The following is a 21,235-nucleotide window of genomic DNA, read 5'->3' as shown; positions in this document are numbered from 1 at the left end:
TCTCTTTAGAGCAAAAGTAATAAGTAATACATGTTGTGTTTGCAATTTGTATGTAATGTCAGTTTATTTGTTGCCTTTCTGCATGTGAATGTAGCATTTTCTAACATTCAATCCTAATAAAGAAATAGCCATGAACATTCAACCCTAAGGCCCCTTTCACACGGCTTTCCAATCAGGTCGGCCTGTCAGTTTTTCATGGGGCAGTGGATGTCAGTGGTGAAAAGACCGCTGCTGCTATACAATCCGATTCTGTCCAGACAGATGGTGGCCCTATTTTCCATCTGTCTGGTGGATCGAATCGGATGGGATCGGATGAAAACAGACAGGCGGTCCATTTTCATCAGATCTCTCCAGAGAGTGGAGTGGGACTCTGACAGGTCCGTCTCAGCACAGTGAGCGGAGATGGACCTGTCATCCGCCTTCTCAGGGAATCGATCCCCGCCGTGCAAGCGGAGTCCTTCAAACGGATCCGCCCTGTGTGAAAGGACCCTAATGCCCCGTACACACGATCAGAAATTCTGCCAGCAAAAGTCCAATGTGAGCTTTTGGTCAGAAATTCTGACCGTGTATATGCTCAATCGTACTTTTTCTGGTGGAATTTCCTCCAACAAAAGATTGAGAGCAGGTTCTCTATTTTTCAGACGGAAAAAGTTCCGATCGGAAATTTCGATCGTCTGTAGCAATTCCGACATGCAAAATTCCTACGCATGCTTGGAAGCAATTCGACGCATGCCCCGAAGCATTGAACTTAATTTTCTCGGCTAGTCGTTGTGTTGTAAGTCACCACGTTCTTGACGGTCGAAATTTCCGAGAACTTTTGTGTGACCGTGTGTATGCAAGCCAAGCTTGAGCGGAATTCCGTCGGAAAAACCATCCAAGATTTTTCCGACAGAAATTCGGCTCATGCATACAGGGCATACGACTAAAACTAAATTGAAATTTGAATTCAAAATGAACACTGCTATCCACAACCCAGGTGTGTTGGAGAGTGGAGGAGAGCACCAGCTGTCGAGGGAATTGTGCTTAACCTCCCTGGCAGTATGATTAGTTCTGGTTTTAGGTGCTGAAAGCGGTACAATTATTTTGCATGGAAATTTGGCGTTTTATATTGTAGTCCTGTAATTCTTAGAAATAACTCTCTTAAATCTGTTCAAACAAGAGTCTAGCAGACATCCTGGGTATGATAAAGTTTATAATATAATAAAGAATAATAAAAATTATTCAATAATGTAATCAAATCCTAAAACACTGAAAAAGGGACACTTTTTGGTTGCTATGGACAATCTCCAAATTCCAGGCAGAAAAAACTGTATTTATAATATAAAAGTGCATGCAGGGCACTGTACAGGCCACTAGGGACAAAGGGGGTGTGTATTTTTTTTATACAGTACTGTAATCTGAAAGATTACAGTACTGTGTGTGTTTTGTGTACTTTTACTTTTTTGAATTTGGCGCTGATCTCCGCTCCCGTGCGCCGTAAAGTTGCAGGGAACAGAGATCGGCGGCATTCAGGCACTGTGTGAATCAAGCGGAGGACAGCTCGATCACTCAGCGCGGAGGACATCGCTGGATCCAGGGGACAATGTAAGTAACTTCTCCGTGTCCTCCCCTGCATCCAGCGATGCGATCCCGAGTCTGGCTCTGGGTTACCGCTCGTGGAACTAAAATCCCAACCCGGGATCACCGCTAGGAAGGTTAATTCTATCATCCATTACAAAGCGAGCATTAACACTTGCAGTGAGAAGGATAACTTTTCTTCAAACTGGACTTCAGCTTTAAAGTCCCTACTGTACAATGAACCTGTTGTGTTTTCTAGTACAGGCATACCCCACTTTTAAGTACACAATGGGGTTTATTTACTAAAGCTAGAAAGTGCAAAATCAAGCTCACTTCTGCATAGAAACCAATGAGCTTCCAGGTTTTATTAACAAAGGTAATTGAAAACGCTGGTGTTAGAAGCTCATTGGTTTCTGTACACAAGTGAGCCTGATTTTGCACTTTACAGCTTTAGTAAATGAACCCCATTGCGTACTTAAAAGTGGGGTATGCCTGTATGGGCTAAATATAGGTTCACTTCAAGAAACTTCTATCACAGCATTCCTCAACCTTTTTTCATATAAGCCACACTTTAAAAATTATGGACAGTCTCAAGGCACCCCATTTTAAAATGTAAAAACTATTCTAAGCCCTTGTACACACGGTCAGAGATTTCGACAACCAAACCCGTCGGGTTTGCTCCGTCAGATTTTGTCTGTCGGATCTTGTCCGAAACTGTTGCATACACACGGTCAGACTAAGTTGTAGAAAAATCCGATCTTTCAGAATGTGATGACGTAATTTCGTTACGATGGGACTACATTCAGGCTAGTAGCCAATAGCTTTGATGTAGGAATTTGATCTGAGCATGTGTGGCACTTGGTCCGATCAAAATTCTCTACACATGATCGGAGTATGTCCGACCGGCCCAGTTGGTCGGGAAATATTTCCAACATGTTGGAAAATTGGGTCCGACTCATATTCCGATGGAATCAGTCCGATGCATACCACACACAGTCGGATTATCTGACGACACGGTCCGATAGGACACATTCCGACGGATTCTCCGACCGTGTGTGCAAGGGCTTATAGTTTTACATAATGCAGCAACATCTACACAAGTAGGACCCCCAACATTAGCAGTGATGTATTTTTCCAAAGTAAATACACTTTTTCAAACTGGTACTGACTAGTATTCCAGTGTTTCTCATCTCTCTCAGTTTTTCTCTACCACTCAGCTAATGTGACCCCAATGCTCATGGCGACAGGCAGGGGAGGGACAAACAAAGATGCTATGCAGGCAACTGACATCCTCCTTATCAACTGATGATGCCATTGGTCATTAGGGTGCAGGCAGCTAATAGGTTGTAATGTTACACAATGAAAACCTGTGGCTTTATGTAACTAAAAGGCAGGCTTTATCCATACGCCGGCTTGCATGCAATTTTTAGACATTTTGCCAAGGCACCCCCAGAATAAACCTCAAGGCATCCTGTTAGAAAAAGGCTGCTCCATCATATTAGAGTTTGTTTGTTATTTTAGTCCGATATCTGATAGTGTTTTGTACTTGCCTGGCCCCATACGGAAGAAATTTTTTCAAACGATTCCCTCATGTCATGCAGAATCTTCATCCATTTTTCATCTGTGTACTCAAAACGTCTTCCAAACACCAGATCAGCAATGATATTTGAAGACGCACAACTAAGTACAGTGCTGGGGTTAAAAGGCTGTTCTGAAGAGATGAAATAGGAATGATGGTAACAAGAAACCAAATCTATAAGTCACCAGCCTGTCCCAACAAAGGTCTTGGTAGGGTAATTTCAAGTGGTGCTGCGACAAGATCACCAGCAACCCCGTGGGCCTGATTTACTAAACTGTAATGTGCTATGAGCTGAAGTGATTCTAAGCCATTTATTTAACTGCCAAGTGAGTTGAAGTGAAAGAGTGTGCGCTTCAAACATGCTATGGGAATTTTGAAAATATATAGAGCTTTATATGATGAGATGTTCAAAGTGAGCACATGTTCTCTTCAGGTCATGTAACACTTTAGTAAATCTGGCCCACAGTGATCTGTAGCTTGGTGAAGCCATTAAACCAACTAGATTAGATGCTCAAAATGCAAGTTGTAGCAACCTGTCACTAAATTAATGGTCACATACTATCCGAATTTTGGTAAATAAGTTTTCACTCTAGGCAAATATTTATTTTTGAAATGACCTTTCTATATCTGTGTATATTTAACAATGTAGTTGTACGATACTCACTGTTAGTACTTCTGAAATAATCCACTAAGTATTGTGCTTCTGCCTGAATAGGCTCTTCCAATGTTTTTTTGCCCATTCCAAAGTCCTTGAGAGTCAGTAGGGAAAACTGTCTAAGTTGCTTCCATAGATCTCCATTGGCAAGAGTCAATCCTTAAAAAAAAATAAAAAAAATAAAGCCGTATTCAGAAACACAGCAAAAAGAGCAATATTCAATAGCAACAAACAAGAAATCATCTATTGACCAACTGAAATGCGAATGTTTGCTGTAGGTTGAGGTACGTCCACTTCCTTATTGCTACCATTTTATTACATAAGTCTGTTATGCCGCATATACACGATCGGAATTCTCGTGGGAAAAAAGCTCTGATGGTTTTCTCGTTGGAATTCCGCTCAAACTGTCTTGCCTACACACGGTCACACCAAATTCTGACCGCCAAGAACGCTGTGACGTACAACGCGTATGGCGGGACTAGAAAAAGGAAGTTCAATACCTAGTAGCCAATAGCTTCCATCTCGTAGTTGAATCTGAGCATGCGTGAGTGTTTGCGCGTCCGAATTACATACACACGATCGGAATTTCCGATAGAAAGTTTTTCCATTGGGAAAATTGAGAACTACTATTACTGCTATCAAATTTTTGCTGGTGGGAATAAATTCCGATGGAGCCTACACATTTCCGATGAAAAGATCTCATCGGTATTTTGCTGCCCGAAATTCCGATTGTGTGTGCGTGGCATTAGAGTAGTAGAATATGTATAAAGAATCAAATTGTGAACAATCAACATAAAAGATGCATATCTAATTACCTACATATTAGAGTTTATTTACTAAGACGCCTGTCACACTGGTGTGCTTTTCAGACATTTTAGTGCTAAAAATATTGCCTGAAAAGCGAGGGCTTTCACAATGGGGCGGTGCACTTGCAGGACGGGAAAAAAAGTCCTGCAAGCAGCATCTTTGGGGCAGTGCAGGAGAGGTGTATACACCGCTTCCAAAACGCCCTGCCCATTGAAATGATAGGGCAGCGCTGCCGAAACACCTGCAAAGCGATTCAGCAGCACCGCAACACAGCGCTATCAATACTTCGGCTGCTAGCGCGGGCGGGGGGGTTAAAGCGCCCCGATATTGGTCAAATAGCACCGCTATATCAATGGTAAAGTGCCGCTAAATCTAACGGTGCTTTACCACTAACAACAGCACCGCCCCATTGTGAAAGGGGTCTTAGGCCCCATACACAATATTATATTTTCTGCAGATTATTGTCTTCAGATTTACCAAAATCATATAATATGGGTTCAAACCTTAATGCCACATACACACGATCGGACTTTCCGGCAGAGTTGGTCCAGCGGACCAGAACCTGTCGAACAATTCGATCGCGGGTGGGCTTCAGCGGACTGTTTCTTCCCAAAAGTCCGGCGGACCTAGAAATAATACTTGCTTCAAATCTTTCTGAAGGACTCTAGTACTGTCAGAAAATCTGGTCATCTGTGTGCTAGTCCGACGGACAAAAACCAACGCTAGGGCAGCTATTGGCTACTGGCTATGAACTTCCTTATTCTAGTCCGGTCGTACATCATCACATTCGAATCCGTCGGACTTTTGGAGTGTGGGCAAGTCCGTTCGTTTGAAAGTCTGGCAGACCTCGGCTGCAAAGTCCGTCGGACAGTCCGCCGGACCAAGTCTGCCGGAAAGTCTGATCGTGTGTACGCAGCGTTTTAATTTGAGTTTTAATTTGTATGCAGTCAGGCAGGTCCTTGCACTACATGGTTTTGGTAAATATGAAGACAAATCTAATCTAATCAGCTTCCAGGTTTTTTTTGTCAAAGCTTAATTGAACAAGCTGTAGTTAGAAGCTGATTGGCTACCATGCACAGCTGTATTAGATTTTGCACTCTGCGGTTTAAGTAAGGCTCAGTTCACACCTATGCAGTTTGCTTTTGTTCTGTTCCTCTAGTCTAGTGCTTTTTGCTGTGTGTTTTGAGTTTTTGCACATGCAATTTTACCACAGTTTTCCCACGATTTGCGTTTTACTATATCTATTCTTTTTTTTTTTTTGGGCCAATTTGTTGTTGGGCAAATAAAAAAATGCAAAAACACAAATTGTTGCAAAATCGAGGTAAAATCATGGCAAAAACACACTACAGGCATACCCCACTTTTAAGTACACAATGGGGTTTATTTACTAAAGCTAGAAAGTGCAAAATCAGGCTCACTTGCGCACAGAAACCAATGAGCTTCTATCCCCAGCTTGTTCAATTACCTTTGGTAATAAAACCTGGAAGCTCATTGGCTTCTATGCAGAAGTGAGCCTGATTTTGCACTTTCTAGCTTTAGTAAATATACCCCATTGTGTACTTAAAAGTGGGGTATCTGGCGCTACCTATTTGGCATAAACAAATATTGACTCTCATTGATGAGACAAATGAAAAAGAGAAAATGAGAAATGCCAAGAAATCAAATAGGATTAATCTATCTCACCAATAATAGTTTTCATATATGCAATAGACATGTGCAGAGTAAAATATTTCGTTTCGGAATTTCGTTTTCGTCCGAAAACTTAATTTATTTAGTTACTCCCGAAATTCGTTTTTATTTATTTCGTTTTTCGTTCAAAAATTGCATTCGTCCGAAAATCCACATGAATTACGGTCAAATCTGTCTTTGAAGGCTTATGGTGTCTGTCGAATGTATAAAGAAGATTCGACGGAGCTAGTATATATACTATATAGCATACTTTAGAACCCTATTAAAGTCTATGGGACTCCAACGTTCAAAATCTAAAGTGCTAATTTTAAAGGCTAATTTGCAAGTTACTGTCCTAAAAAGTGTTTGGGGACCCGGGTCCTGCCCCAGGGGACATGTATCAATGCAAAAAAAAGTTTTAAAAACGGCCGTTTTTTCGGGAGCAGTGATTTTAATAATGATTAAAGTGAAACAATAAAAGTGTAATATTCCTTTAAATTTCGTAGGGGGGGGTTGTCTATAGTATGCCTGTGAAGGGGCTCATGTTTCTGGGGCTTAGAACTGTCGCTGCACAAAGTGTCATTTATGCAGGAAAAAAAGTCCTTTAAAATCACTCGCAGCTATTATGAATTGTCGGCTCCCGTAATACAGAGAACACTCATTGAAAGTCATTGATAAAAAAAAAAATAAATAAATAAATAAAAAGCGTGGGGGTCCCCCAAATTCAATTACCAGGCCCTTCAGGTCTGGTATGGATATTAAGGGGAACCCTGCCTCAAATTTAAGAAAAAAATTGACGTGGGGTTCCCCCTAAATATCCATAACCAGACCCTTCAGGTCTGGTATGGATATTAAGGGGAACCCCGCGTCAAATTTAAAAAAAAATTGACGTGGGGTTCCCCCTAAAAATCCATACCAGACTCTTTATCCGAGCACGCAACCTGGCAGGCCGCAGGAAAAGAGGGGGGGACGAGAGAGCGGCCCCCCCTCCCTCCTGAACCGTACCAGGCCACATGCCCTCAACATTGGGAGGATGCTTTGGGGGTCTGTGACCCCTCAAAGCACCATGTCCCCATGTTGATGAGGACAAGGGCCTCATCTCCACAACCCTGGCCGGTGGTTGTGGAGGTCTGCGGGCGGGGGGCTTATCAGAATCTGGAAGCCCCCTTTAACAAGGGGACCCCCAGATCCCGGCCCCCCCCTGTTTGAAATGGTAAGGGGGTACAAAAGTACCCCTACCATTTCACAAAGAAAGTGTAAAAAATGGTTAAATAAAACAAACACACTTTTGAAAAATTCCTTTATTAAAAATAAAAAAATAAAAAAAAGATTCCAGCGGCGGTAATCCACTCTTGCTATCCAGCGACGGACGGTCATCTCTCCAGCGATGTCTCATCTCATCCAGCGCAGCGAATCCTTCGTTCTTCTGTCTCCGCAGAGGAGACAATGCAAGGATTCCGGCTGCCTGACGTTTCTTATATAGGGTGGGCGGGGCCACCCGTCACCTGACCCCGCCCCCCTCTGACGCAAGGGGAAACCCGGGGTTCCCCGTGACGTATGGGTGACCCCGCCCCCCTCTGATGTAACGGAAACCTGCCTGTGTTACATCAGAGAGGTGCGGGGTCACCCATACGTCACAGGGAACCCCGGGTTTCCCCTTGCGTCAGAGGGGGGCGGGGTCAGGTGACGGGTGGCCCCGCCCTCCGTATATAAGAAACGTCAGGCAGCCGGAATCCTTGCATTGTCTCCTCTGCGGAGACAGAAGAACGAAGGATTCGCTGCACTGGAGAGATGAGACATCGCTGGAGAGATGACCGTCCGTCGCTGGATAGCAAGAGTGGATTACCGCCGCTGGAATCTTTTTTTTATTTTTTTATTTTTAATAAAGGAATTTTTCAAAAGTGTGTTTGTTTTATTTAACCATTTTTTTACACTTTCTTTGTGAAATGGTAGGGGTACTTTTGTACCCCCTTACCATTTCAAACAGGGGGGGGGCCGGGATCTGGGGGTCCCCTTGTTAAAGGGGGCTTCCAGATTCTGATAAGCCCCCCGCCCGCAGACCTCCACAACCACCGGCCAGGGTTGTGGAGATGAGGCCCTTGTCCTCATCAACATGGGGACAAGGTGCTTTGAGGGGTCATAGACCCCCAAAGCATCCTCCCAATGTTGAGGGCATGTGGCCTGGTACGGTTCAGGAGGGAGGGGGGGCGCTCTCTCGTCCCCCCCTCTTTTCCTGCGGCCTGCCAGGTTGCGTGCTCGGATAAAGGGTCTGGTATGGATTTTTAGGGGGAACCCCACGTCAATTTTTTTTTAAATTTGACGCGGGGTTCCCCTTAATATCCATACCAGACCTGAAGGGTCTGGTTATGGATATTTAGGGGGAACCCCACGTCAATTTTTTTCTTAAATTTGAGGCAGGGTTCCCCTTAATATCCATACCAGACCTGAAGGGCCTGGTAATTGAATTTGGGGGACCCCCACGCTTTTTTTTTTATTTATTTATTTATTTTTTTATCAATGACTTTCAATGAGTGTTCTCTGTATTACGGGAGCCGACAATTCATAATAGCTGCGAGTGATTTTAAAGGACTTTTTTTCCTGCATAAATGACACTTTGTGCAGGGACAATTCTAAGCCCCAGAAACATGCGCCCCTTCACAGGCATACTATAGACAACCCCCCAGCTACGAAATTTAAAGGAATATTACACTTTTATTGTTTCACTTTAATCATTATTAAAATCACTGCTCCCGAAAAAACGGCCGTTTTTAAAACTTTTTTTTGCATTGATACATGTCCCCTGGGGCAGGACCCGGGTCCCCAAACACTTTTTAGGACAGTAACTTGCAGAATCTTTTCTCTCCGTCAAATCTTTTCTCTGTCGAATATTTTCTCTATATAATCTTGGACTAATAGAGGTAAGGTTAGGCACATTCGACCATAGGTTCTATAGACACGTTGTCAGAGTCATGTCGAATCTCCTATTCTATATCGAACTGTTGTAACAACGAAAACGAAAATAAAGCATTTATTTATGTCGGATCTTTCGTTTTTCGGATTTTGTGCTTTCGTTATCGTTTGTCAAAACGAAAACGAAAATAGCTGAAATTCGGACGAAAATGCATTCGGACGAAAACGAATGCACATGTCTAATATGCAATCGTACCTAAATAAAAATGAAACCTCCCTAAGGAAAGCAATAGATCCTTTATAATCCACTTATTTCAATCCAAGCCCAAAGAAAGAAACATACAAGAGGCTACTTCCAGAAGTTACATACAACAGATTCCCTACTGCGACTCCAATGTGACAGTAAGCAGTGTAATAATTTAAGACCTTATCCTGAGAACTCAGTGTAATCCTGAACAAATCATATATAAATTCTGTGAAAAAACACCAAATTAATATAGAAAAAATTGTACTGAATGCGACTTTTCCTTAAAATCGCATTAGTGCTAAATTGTGATAAACCCAACGATCTGTCGGCTGGGAGAAAATTTTTTTATAGAAATCTACTCCAATTACTACATGTGAAAAAAATATATGAATATAAAAAATATATGAATATAAAAAACCAAACTCTAATAAGTATACCGGTATGTATAAGTGAAACGTGCAATCACAATACAAAAAAAACAAAAAATATATGAAAATACCAAATTAAGTGACACAATTCAAATTCAAAATCAAAGGGTTTCAAACATATGTACTAGCAAAGCATCTATGAAAAAATATAAATAAAAAATGTGTTATAGTGACCCTTAGAAAAATAAAAATAAAAATAAAAAATGAACACACACATAAAAATAGGAAAAAATAAAAATATATATGTAAAAGTAAAAAAATGAAAATGAAAAATAAAAATAAAAAAGTAAAAATAAAAATAAAAATAAAAAAATAAAAATAAAAATAAATATAAATATAAAAATAAAAATAAAAGTCCAGCTCTCCAAAAAGTCTTCAATAGTGCAAATCCAACATTAAATGTTCATAAAGTGACTTTTGTGCTTCTTGTGTGATCTTCAAAGTGACTTCCGTGCTCCCCCGCAAGGTACCCCACTCACCAAAAGAATTCACCCCTGCAGGGGTAGTTCGCCTTTGAATCCAATCTGCCGATATCCAGCTCTTTGACCTTCTGACCTCCTTATTTATGATCATTCATATCCAAAAAGAGATTCCATTTGTGCCCTCACTGTTGGGACCACACGGATCAGCAACCCCTTACTGCTTTGCCCCAGCCACAGGGCTGGACTGGCACAAACATTTGGCCCTGGACTTCATCCAGACCAGCCCACTTTAATTTTGCAAACAAGCACAAAAACAGTATATAAAACTATATGCAATTGTGCAAAAAAAAAACATAAGTAGCATAACATAAGGAGTCCTCACTAACCTCTTTTATTATTTCACTTATTCTCCTCTGTATTTTTCTCATCTTTCCCACATCACTGCGTGAAGTTGAGGGCGAGCCGCGCAGCCATTTACTGAAACCGGCCCACTGAGCCATCGGCCCACCGGGAAACTCCCTGTAGTCCCAATGGCCAGTACATGCCTGTCCAGCCAGGTTCTAGCCTCTCCTGGGTGGAAGTCCTTGCCGGTACAGCCGCTAAACGAAGCTAAATGGAAAGAACCCCACTCTGGAGATCTCAAGGGTATGTTACAAACTCTCTCTGTGTGCTTGGATAAAAGCCTTAAACAGGCTTAAACTGCTTCATTAACTGAAGCAGTTTAAGCCTGTTTAAGGCTTTTATCCAAGCACACAGAGAGAGTTTGTAACATACCCTTGAGATCACCAGAGTGGGGTTCTTTCCATTTAGCTTCGTTTAGAGGCTGTACCGGCAAGGACTTCCACCCAGGAGAGGCTAGAACCTGGCTGGGGCAAAGCAGTAAGGGGTTGCTGATCCGTGTGGTCCCAACAGTGAGGGCACAAATGGAATCTCCTTTTGGATATGAATGATCATAAATAAGGAGGTCAGAAGGTCAAAGAGCTGGATATCGGCAGATTGGATTTAAAGGCGAACTACCCCTGCAGGGGTGAATTCTTTTGGTGAGTGGGGTACCTTGCGGGGGAGCACGGAAGTCACTTTGAAGATCACACAAGAAGCACAAAAGTCACTTTATGAACATTTAATGTTGGATTTGCACTATTGAAGACTTTTTGGAGAGTTGGACTTTTATTTTTATTTTTATTTTTATATTTATATTTATTTTATTTTTTTATTTTTATTTTTATTTTTACTTTTTTATTTTTATTTTTCATTTTCATTTTTTTTACTTTTACATGTATATTTTTATTTTTTCCTATTTTTATGTGTGTGTTTATTTTTTATTTTTATTTTTCTAAGGCTGCTTTCACACTGGGGCGGGAGCAGCGTCGGCGGTAAAGCGCCGCTATTTTTAGCGGCGCTTTACCGTCGTTTTAGCGGCGGTGTGCGGGCGCTAGCGGGGTGGTTTTAACCCCCGCTAGCGGCCGAAAAGGGGTTAAACCCGCCCGCAAAGCGCCCGCAAAGCGCCGCTGCAGCGGCGCTTTGCCGGCGGTATTGCCGCGGTGTCCCATTGATTTCAATGGGTAGGAGCGGTATAGGAGCGGTGAATACACCGCTCCTTCACCGCTGCAAAGATGCGGCTAGCAGGACTTTTTTCACTGTCCTGCCAGCGCATCGCTCCAGTGTGAAAGCCCTCCGGCTTTCACACTGGAGTTAAAGGGGCCGTTTTTTTTCAGGCGTTACACAGGCGCTATTTTTAGCGCTGTAACGCCTGAATACCGCCCCAGTGTGAAAGCAGCCTAAGGGTCACTATAACACATTTTTTTATTTATATTTTTTCATAGATGCTTTGCTAGTACATATGTTTGAAACCCTTTGATTTTGAATTTGAATTGTGTCACTTAATTTGGTATTTTCATATATTTTTTGTTTTTTTTGTATTGTGATTGCACGTTTCACTTATACATATACTTATTAGAGTTTGGTTTTTTATATTCATATATTTTTTATATTCATATATTTTTTTCACATGTAGTAATTGGAGTAGATTTCTATAAATTTTTTTCTCCCAGCCGACAGATCGTTGGGTTTATCACAATTTAGCACTAATGCGATTTTAAGGAAAAGTCGCACTCAGTACAATTTTTTCTATATTAATTTGGTGTTTTTTCACAGAATTTATATATGATTTGTTCAGGATTACACTGAGTTCTCAGGATAAGGTCCTAAATTATTACACTGCTTACTGTCACATTGGAGTCGCAGTAGGGAATCTGTGCGATTGTATGTAACTTCTGGAAGTAGCCTCTTGTATGTTTCTTTCTTTGGGCTTGGATTGAAATAAGTGGATTATAAAGGATCTATTGCTTTCCTTAGGGAGGTTTCATTTTTATTTAGGTACGATTGCATATATGAAAACTATTATTGGTGAGATAGATTAATCCTATTTTATTTCTTGGCATTTCTCATTTTCTCTTTTTCATTTGTCTCATCAATGAGAGTCAATATTTGTTTATGCCAAATAGGTAGCGCCAGTTACCCCGGTTGTTAGATTCTTTTTATTGGTGGAAGAAACCCCTAGCGGGGATTTTCTTTTTGTGGGGGGCAGCAACCTATAATTATATACACATATAGTACTCATCCCGGATTTATTGTTTTTTATCTATCCAACACCCAGTGTTGACCAGCGCGGTTTTACCTTTACAATCATTAAAAGTGGGGTATGCCTGTACATTCTGCAGCTTCTCCATTGAAGTCTTTTGAACCAAAAAAGCACCATTTTGCTTTTAAAAAGTCTCTGACCCTTTCCAAAAATGCAGTGGCTGAAAAAAGCATAGATGTGACTGTGTCCCATAGAAAACTATGTTCAGTGAACAGTAGTGCGGCTCTGCAAAAAGCACCAAAACCATGCCGGACTCAACCCCTATTAGGTTTTTACGCAGTATAAAAAAAAACACTAAATTTTCTTTAGAAAACATCTCATAAATTTAAGTGAGCCATTTATTAGTAAATATTGTCTTTGCGTACATTTTTATCACTTACCGCTTTTGTTGTAAAACCTCTCAAATACAGGAATAGAGCCTCTTCCTAGGAAAACATCTCCAAGGTCCAGCAGGACCTCTTTGACCGCTTGGTATCCAACCACAATGACCGTGGGTCTTCTGCCAAAGTGAATGGTGAAGATAGGACCATACTTATCTCCCATCTGTTGGAGAATTAGACAGATATATAGATACGTTTTTAGTAGGTAATTTCTCTGAAATCTTCAGCCATAGATAAGTTCATGGTGGTCCATACAAAGTCTGCATTATTATTCATGAAGGAAAGCCAATGGATTCACTTGCCAATTTCCATCACTCCCTGCTTCACTATTCACCAATGGAAGCAAAGAGTAATACAATGTGTACTTTTGAGTATGAGGAATCATGTGATTTACTCTCCCCTCTTCCATGTGATGGCCCAGGGGATTGGTGGTTGGTTGCTGAGGCATCAGAGCTGTCACATGGGGCGGGATGGAGGCAGATCGAGAGAAGTTTGTGTGTGTGTGTGTGTGTGAGGGGGGGGGAGAACTTTGTATGTTTGTACCCTTTTGCCCCTACCACCTCTCCATTCCAACGCCCTCTTTCTGATCGCTGGGTTAAAACAACCTCTCTAAATCCCTGTTTTCCCTTACCTTAAAGCAGGGTTCCAACCAAAAGTGGAACTTCAGCTTTAACCACTAGGGATCCGCGCTATAGCCGAATGATGGCTATAGCGCGGACCTGCTTTGCCGGGACTATGTCTATTGAGGTTGTCCCGTGCCCGAGCGGCCTGCGCTGCGCGGCACGCTCTGTGATCAGCGAGTCTATGAGACTCGCCTGATCCGACCCCTTACCACATGATCAGCTGTCAGCCAATGACAGCTGATCATGTGATCACAACAGAGCCGGTCATCGGCTATTTTCCTCCTCGCACTGTCAGCGCGAGGAGAAAAAAAGCCGATCACCGGCGGCCGTGAGAGGGACTTCAGTCCCGATCATGGCCAAGTCATCAGTGCCCACCTGCCCCCTGCCAGTGCAACATACATATAGTAAAAGTGCCACCCATCAGTACCACCCCTTAGTGCCCATAGTGCCACCCATTAGTGCCCATAGTGCCACCCATCAGTGCCCATAGTGCCACCCATCAGTGCCCACAGTGCCACTTATCAGTGCCCACAATCTGCCTCAACAACTGTGCTGCACCTCATATGCCACATATCCATGCCCATCAGTGTCATCTACCAGTGCCCATCAGTGCCGCCCATCAGTGCCCAGCAGTGCCACCTATCAGAGCCACCTATCAGCCCCATCTATCAGTGGTACCTATTCATGCCCATCCGTGCCACCCATCCGTGCCATCTTATCTGTGCCCATCTTTGCCCATCAGTGCCGCCTTATCTGTGCCCATCAGTGCTGCCTTATCTGTGCCTATCAGTACCGCATTATCTGTGCCTATTGGTGCCACCTTAACCGTGCCTATCAGTGCCCACCAGTGCAGCCTATCAGTGCCCACCAGTGCAGCCTATCAGTGCCCACCAGTGCCGCCTCATCAGCGCATTTCAATGAAGGAGAAAAATTACCTGTTTGCAAAATTTTATAACAAACTATTAAACGTGATTTTTTTTATTTTTTATTTTGCATGTTTTTTTGTTTGTTTAGCAAAAAATAAAACTCTCAGCTGTAATTAAATACCACCAAAAGAAAGCTCTATTTGTGGTAAAAAAAATGATAAAAATTTCATTTGGGTACGGTGTTGTATGGCCGCGCAATTGTCATTCAAAGTGCATCAGCGCTGAAAGCTGAAAATTGGTCTGGGCAGGAGGGGGGTTTAAGTGCCCAATTTTTTGGGGGGGAGGGGCTGGTTACCTGGATTGGAGTGGGACTTTCTGTCCCACTTCCTCCTTTTCGACTTCTGGCCGCCTAGGCGACTCCTCATCTCCCTTTAGGCGGCCCCTCCCTCCCTCCCAGCAATCTTCTGGGACACGTCACAGGCCCCAGAAGATTGCCTGTCCATTGACAGAGCGCAGCAAAACTCGCACATGCGCAGTGCACGCCCAGCTGTGAAGCCACAAACTGCCACAGCTGGGCGCCCATACTTACAATGTCGGCAGCGCGAAGAGGAGGGGGAGGGAACGGAAGCTTCAGGCAGCCGTATCACTGGACCGTGGGACAGGTGAGTGGCTGTTTATTAAAAGCCTTTTAATAAACTCAACAACCAGTGGAACTCCGCTTTAAGCCACAGTCCCATGATTATCCAATGCCAGGCCCTTCAGCTCTCTGTTTACTTCATGGATGGGTCCTCCTTCCTAGTGTCCACATCACTGCCTGTGTGAGGTGGACGCCGGGCCAGTACAAGGGGTGGGCGGAAGAGGCAGATGCCCTGGGTGAGACCATTTACTGGAGGAAGAGGGGTGCAACAGAAGCGCCAGTGTACCGGCCGCGCTAAATAGATAATGACAACATGTGACGAGTGAGCTCCTGCACCCGGCACAAGCCTAAGACCAGCCCCGCCCCGCCTCTCACTTCCCTATCAGGCGGAGTTTCTGAAATCAGGACACAGCAGCATACTAGGGATGGATGACTGGAGTCAGTGTGGGAACTCTGTGGGGGGTATCCTTAAATGCAGTGATAATTAATCCTGCCGGCTGCAGCTTTCTCTGCTGTGTGCACTCTCCCTGTGCCTGCCTTCTCCCCCGCGGGAACAGCTAGGGGAGGGTGAATTAGAGGAGGGGGCAGGGCCCTCTCTTCAAACCCACTCTCCTGTGTTCCATCCTGATCCTCATCACCCCGGAGAGAGCCGATCCCCAAAAATATGTGACCCCCCTTTCCATCCATGCTGGCTCCGTCCCCTGAAGAGTGTCACCACCCCTGACCCTTTCCAGTCCAAGAGATGGGCGCAGAGTGACCCAACAGGGCAATAAAAAATGTGGGGTGCCATCATCATGCTCTTCTTCCTGAGCTGCCGACTGCACGCCCATCGAGTGGCTTCTTCTGCCTACCCTGGGCCCTAAGGCAGGCAGGGCTTGGGGGAAGGGAACAAAAGATCATTATAAGGAGAAGGCAGAGGATGATAGTATAGAGAATAATGTAGATTATAGGAGAGTAGAAAAGTTATGGCAAGGATGATAAGGAAGGGGGTGGTAATGAAGGGTGAAGACAAAGTTGGCAGGAATCATTTATAGTAATGGGGGAAAGTGACAAAAATAATGGCAAGGATGATGATGACAGTAAAGAAGATGAAAATGATAAAAACAAGTGATGACGATGATGATTATGGAAGGAGAGTAAAAAATGTGATAAGGATGAGGACGGTGATGACAGTAGAGAGGAAGTTTGCTTAATTAGCAATGGTATTGGTAATATGCAGCAAGATGGGTGTTAATGCACTAATGGCAACAGTGGGTTAATTAACACTGACACGGGTCACTAATGCATCGGTGATAGTGCATTACCCCCTTCCTGCTGCATATTACCACTACCATTGTTAATTAACCACTTGCTAACCCACCACAGGTGGCAGCTATAGGCAACGGCACGTACCCACACATCGCTGCCTGGTTCAGGTGCAGGCTCCTCCCACCTACTTCCCTGTGATTGCACACAAAGAGAGTCTGTCAGCAGAGCCCAACCGTTTATTCATGACTGGGAGCTGCTGATCAGCTGTGTCCAATCACAGCCCAGTGCTCTGTGTTGACAATCAACACAGCGCTCTGTACAGAGGGAACAATCCCGTTTTTTGCCTTTTCATGCAAACCAGGGAAAACAAAACAAATCAATCAGTAGTAAAAAGCAGAACACATTACAAATGCAGTTAACCCTTTGATTGCCCCTAGATGTTAACCCCTTCCCAGCCAGTGTCACCCACCTTTGAAGCCACACAGCATAACATTAGTGCAGCTTGCAAATGTCTTCTTTAATAGAAGTCAATGCAAGCTGCTCTGAAGTTGCCCCCAAGTAGTGCAGGAACCTTTTTATTTCAAATACTAGTATATAACAAATTCCCAGTATAGATCCCATCATCTGTAGGCGTTGTAGCTTTTACAGTGGGGGGGGGGGGAGGTGCAGTTTTCCATCTTTGCCCTGGGCACCGAATGACCTTGTCCCAGCATGGGTGAACGATTCCCATTGGCTAGCCAATGGAGGGGTCCTCTTAGGATCTAGAAGAGGACTGATGTCAGAAATAGAGGAATGAACGGGATGGGTTGGCAAGGGTTAACATGCAGAGCTGGATCGGCCACCCATGCGGGTGAGGGACCTTTGAGGGCGATGACACAGGTAAAAAAACTGGCTTCACTAAGTAAGCAAAGCAAAATACCTGGAAGGATGGGTTGAGGCTGGCTTTACATATGAGCCGCATGCGGATCACAGCAGGGGTCCGGTGCGTTCTGATTCACCATTTCAGGTCTGATTTCAGCCTGAATTTTTGGCTGAATTCGGAACTGAAACAGACCAAAAGATGCCAATGCACGGTAAAGAGCCGATCAAAATCTCTTGCTATTGCGACTTTGTTGTGGGGAACCTGCATCCAATTCGCAATGGTGAGACCCCAGAGAGGAGGGAGGGTTTGGTAAAATAGATTTTGCCTGGAGTTAGGTTTTAAGCAGTTCTATGAGCCTAGTAGTCACATCAGCATCATAGGAGGGGGTTGTTCTGTAGTCCTAACTTACTTCCTATCCCAGGGTGACAATGCTGCTTGTCACAGTACAGTGGGTGAGAGTTGTCACTCAGGGACAGGAGGTGTGGTACTGGCAAGATCACCAGGTGAAAATACAGGTATAAAAGCCTGAAAAAAGAACTTATGGAGCCACCTTATCTAAGGATTGTAAAGCTGCAATATTTTTTTTATATTTTTGTTTTGGGAGATTAGATGTGCTTTAACTCCCTTTTTTTTTACAAGGTAATTTTAAAAATTCCCTGGTATTCAAAGGGTTAAAACTGCAGCCATGAGCTTAGTGTTGTTTTTTAAACTGGCATCATGTAAAAGTGATCCAAGAGGCTGCAGAGCCACCCAATCACTTTTATGGTACCAAGAAGGTACTTATCTCCTCTGGCAAGTGCCACAGGGGTTCTCAGGCTTTCCTGTTCCTCCGGATAACACAGGGCCACAGTAAAATGCCTCAACCCGTTAGCTGGGAGGAAATCAAGGAATATCTTTTTCCCCAATCTTCTCTGAAAATAATGAACCCAAAATCAACTTGTATTACATCACTTCCAGATTCACAGCTGTAATTTCCCCGGCAACTGTACGTAGGGAAGCAGCTAATCAGGCACTATCTGTGCTTTATTAGTTGCAATGGAAGGCAGGGAAGACACCAGAGAACAAATAGACTGCTGAAGTCCCAAAAAAGATAACCTGATGCCTTAGCATAGCAATAGCAAGAAATGTATTTTTTTGTTATACATTACTCTTTATTTATAACAACTTATTAAAAATTCCACATATTCATAAGTCTTAATATACAACAGATCAAAACAATAACTATAAATATACACCCTACAATATAATTGTCAAGTACAATATACACATATACAATAAACCCATATGTACCTGGCATGCTTGATAAGCTCAAGAAAGTTAAGTTTTTAAAAATTCAAAGAGTGTTAAAAAATGTATTTGTATAACAATGCCAATGTGCTTGTTGGAAGCACATCTGTATGTAAATAGCAATTGTGCCACACATGTGAGGTATCACCACGAATGTTTCAGATTGCGAGCAATAATTACTGAGCCATAACTCATGGTAAACTTTAAATTGATAATTTTTCACCATTTTGCATGCAATTTTTAGTCTTGGCATGTTTGGCATCTATTTAATGGACAAAAGCCCACCTTTTTTTTTTAACCAAAAAATGGGTATTATATTTTGTTTTTGTTTATCAAAATAAATAATTTTTTTCCCTAAAGTTATGCATTTGATAACCAGTTGAACAAATATGTGTGCAAAAAAAATAAAAAATCTGCCATGTGTTACTGTCCCTCGTAAAATTGAACCTAAAACTGAACCTGTTATTTTGCCTAATATGGTCAATGAACAGGTGCACTTTAAGATAACTACCAGACATGAAGACATACCTGTGAGCCCCCGTACACACGGTCAGAGATTTCGACAACCAAATCCGTTGGATTTTGTCCGTCGGATTTTGTCCGTCAGATTTTGCCCGTCGGATCTTGTCCGAAACTGTTGCATACACACGGTCGGACTAAGTTGTCGACAAATCCGATCATTCAGAACGTGATGACGTAATTTCGTTACGATGGGACTACGTTCAGGCTAGTAGCCAATAGCTTTGATGTAGGAATTTGATCTGAGCATGCGTGGCATTTGGTCCGATCAAAATTCTCTACACATGATCGGAGTATGTCCGATCGAACCAGTTGGTCGGAAAATATTTCCAACAAGTTGGAAAATTGGGTCCGACGGATATTCCGACAGAATCAGTCTGATGCATACCACACACAGTCAGATTATCCGACAACACGGTCCGATAGGACACACTCCGACGGATTCTCCGACCGTGTGTACAAGGGCTGAGAGTGACCAAGGTGGGTATGGTGACCCTTTTTATGATGATTACATTAAGAAGATAGTAACTCATTCATTACCTTTATTAAGCTTGGCAGTAGACCTTCGGATTGAAGTTGAAGAAAGTTCCCCAGGATGGGCAGAGGAAAGGGACCTGGTGGCATGCTCCTTCTCCTCCATGAATACTTGCTGTAATACAAGACTAAGAAGAAAGTGAAAAGTCCCACCAAGACAAAGGTGACATTATTCAGATCTAACATGTCTCTACCAATAACCAGAGCAGCTGTGGATCCAAGCTTCTTCTGCCGGAGTCTTTCTTTCTATACAATATCTGGGAATGTGGGCGTTTCGCTGTTTTCATGGATATGTCCAGAGGTCTTTGAATGCTGCTTCTGTGTGTTTACATTTGTGTACATTCCATCAGGGCTCTGCAGGGTCTCTGAGTGGCAGAGCCACTAAGTGTGTACAAAGGGGACAATTCCAGCTATATTCCTGGGTTTTAAACATTTTCAACTTGTAATAATGTATCAAATGAACTTTTAAAATGATATATACAGTACATAGAAGATAAACTTAATTTAAAAGAAATGGATTTTACTAGTAAGAAAACAAGCTAATGCTTTGGACCTATCAAATTATTATTAAAAGGATGAAACTAACACATTAATCAGTAGTTTGTGGCCTTTATAGGCACAACCAAAGTACACAAAAATTACAAAACTTTATTAATGCACAAAAATAAGCGTGGATTAGCATAGCATATTGAGGAAGCGAACTACGCAAACAGGTTGACCTTCTTGTGAAGGGGTGCGAGGGGTGGTGGAACCTCCTACTATTCATACCACTTGGATATACAATCTGTAATTATATTTGTTGTGGGGGTTTGTACTAGGCCATCACCATTAATGACCTATGCCCCGTACACACGAGCGGACTTTTCAACATCCAAAGTCCGTCAGACCGAGTCCGTCAGACTATCCGATCGTGTGTGGGCTGCAACGGACTTTAGCTTCGCAAAAGTCTGACGGACTTTAGAAATGAAGCATGCTTCAAATTTTCCCGACGGAACTCCGCCGGACCCGGTCCCCTTCGAAAAATCCGCTCGTGTGTATGCTACTCCGACGGACTAAAACCGACGCTAGGGCAGCTATTGGCTACTGGCTATGAACTTCCTTATTCGAGTCGGGTCGTACGTCATCACGTTCGAATCCGTCGGAGTTTAGTGTGATCGTGTGTGGCCAAGTCCGTTCGGCCGAAAAGTCTGTCAGAACTCCGTCGGAACTCCGGCGGAACTCCTTTGGAAGTCTGTCGGACATAAGTCCTCTCGTGTGTACGGGGCATTAGGGTGCAAAATGATACTCTGTTTTTAAATGTTTTTTTTTATTGGGTTTTTATTGGGTTTTAAAAGAGCACATACAAAGTTGTTATATAGTACATGC

General features: G+C 43.0%; 1 protein-coding gene across 1 annotated transcript in view; it reads right to left on the bottom strand.

Moving 5' to 3' along the window:
• LOC143982877 (cytochrome P450 2C23-like) overlaps window positions 1-20,120 on the bottom strand; it is a 39,681-nt gene extending 19,561 nt beyond the window's left edge. Inside the window, exons 1-4 of the mRNA XM_077481960.1 lie at window positions 19,877-20,120; window positions 13,295-13,457; window positions 3,801-3,950; window positions 3,108-3,268 (exon numbers count right to left, since the gene is read on the bottom strand). Coding sequence (XP_077338086.1) covers window positions 3,108-3,268; window positions 3,801-3,950; window positions 13,295-13,457; window positions 19,877-20,056 — 654 coding nt within the window. The 5' untranslated portion in view covers window positions 20,057-20,120. The remainder of the gene's footprint in view (window positions 1-3,107; window positions 3,269-3,800; window positions 3,951-13,294; window positions 13,458-19,876) is intronic.
• Window positions 20,121-21,235: the final 1,115 nt, after the last annotated feature.

The sequence above is a fragment of the Lithobates pipiens genome, unplaced genomic scaffold (assembly GCF_037356315.1).
Source record: "Lithobates pipiens isolate NorthernLeopardFrog02 unplaced genomic scaffold, aLitPip1_a1.2 Scaffold_1, whole genome shotgun sequence".
NCBI classification, from domain to species: Eukaryota; Metazoa; Chordata; class Amphibia; order Anura; family Ranidae; genus Lithobates; species Lithobates pipiens.
This window is presented reverse-complemented; position numbering and strand designations above follow the sequence as displayed.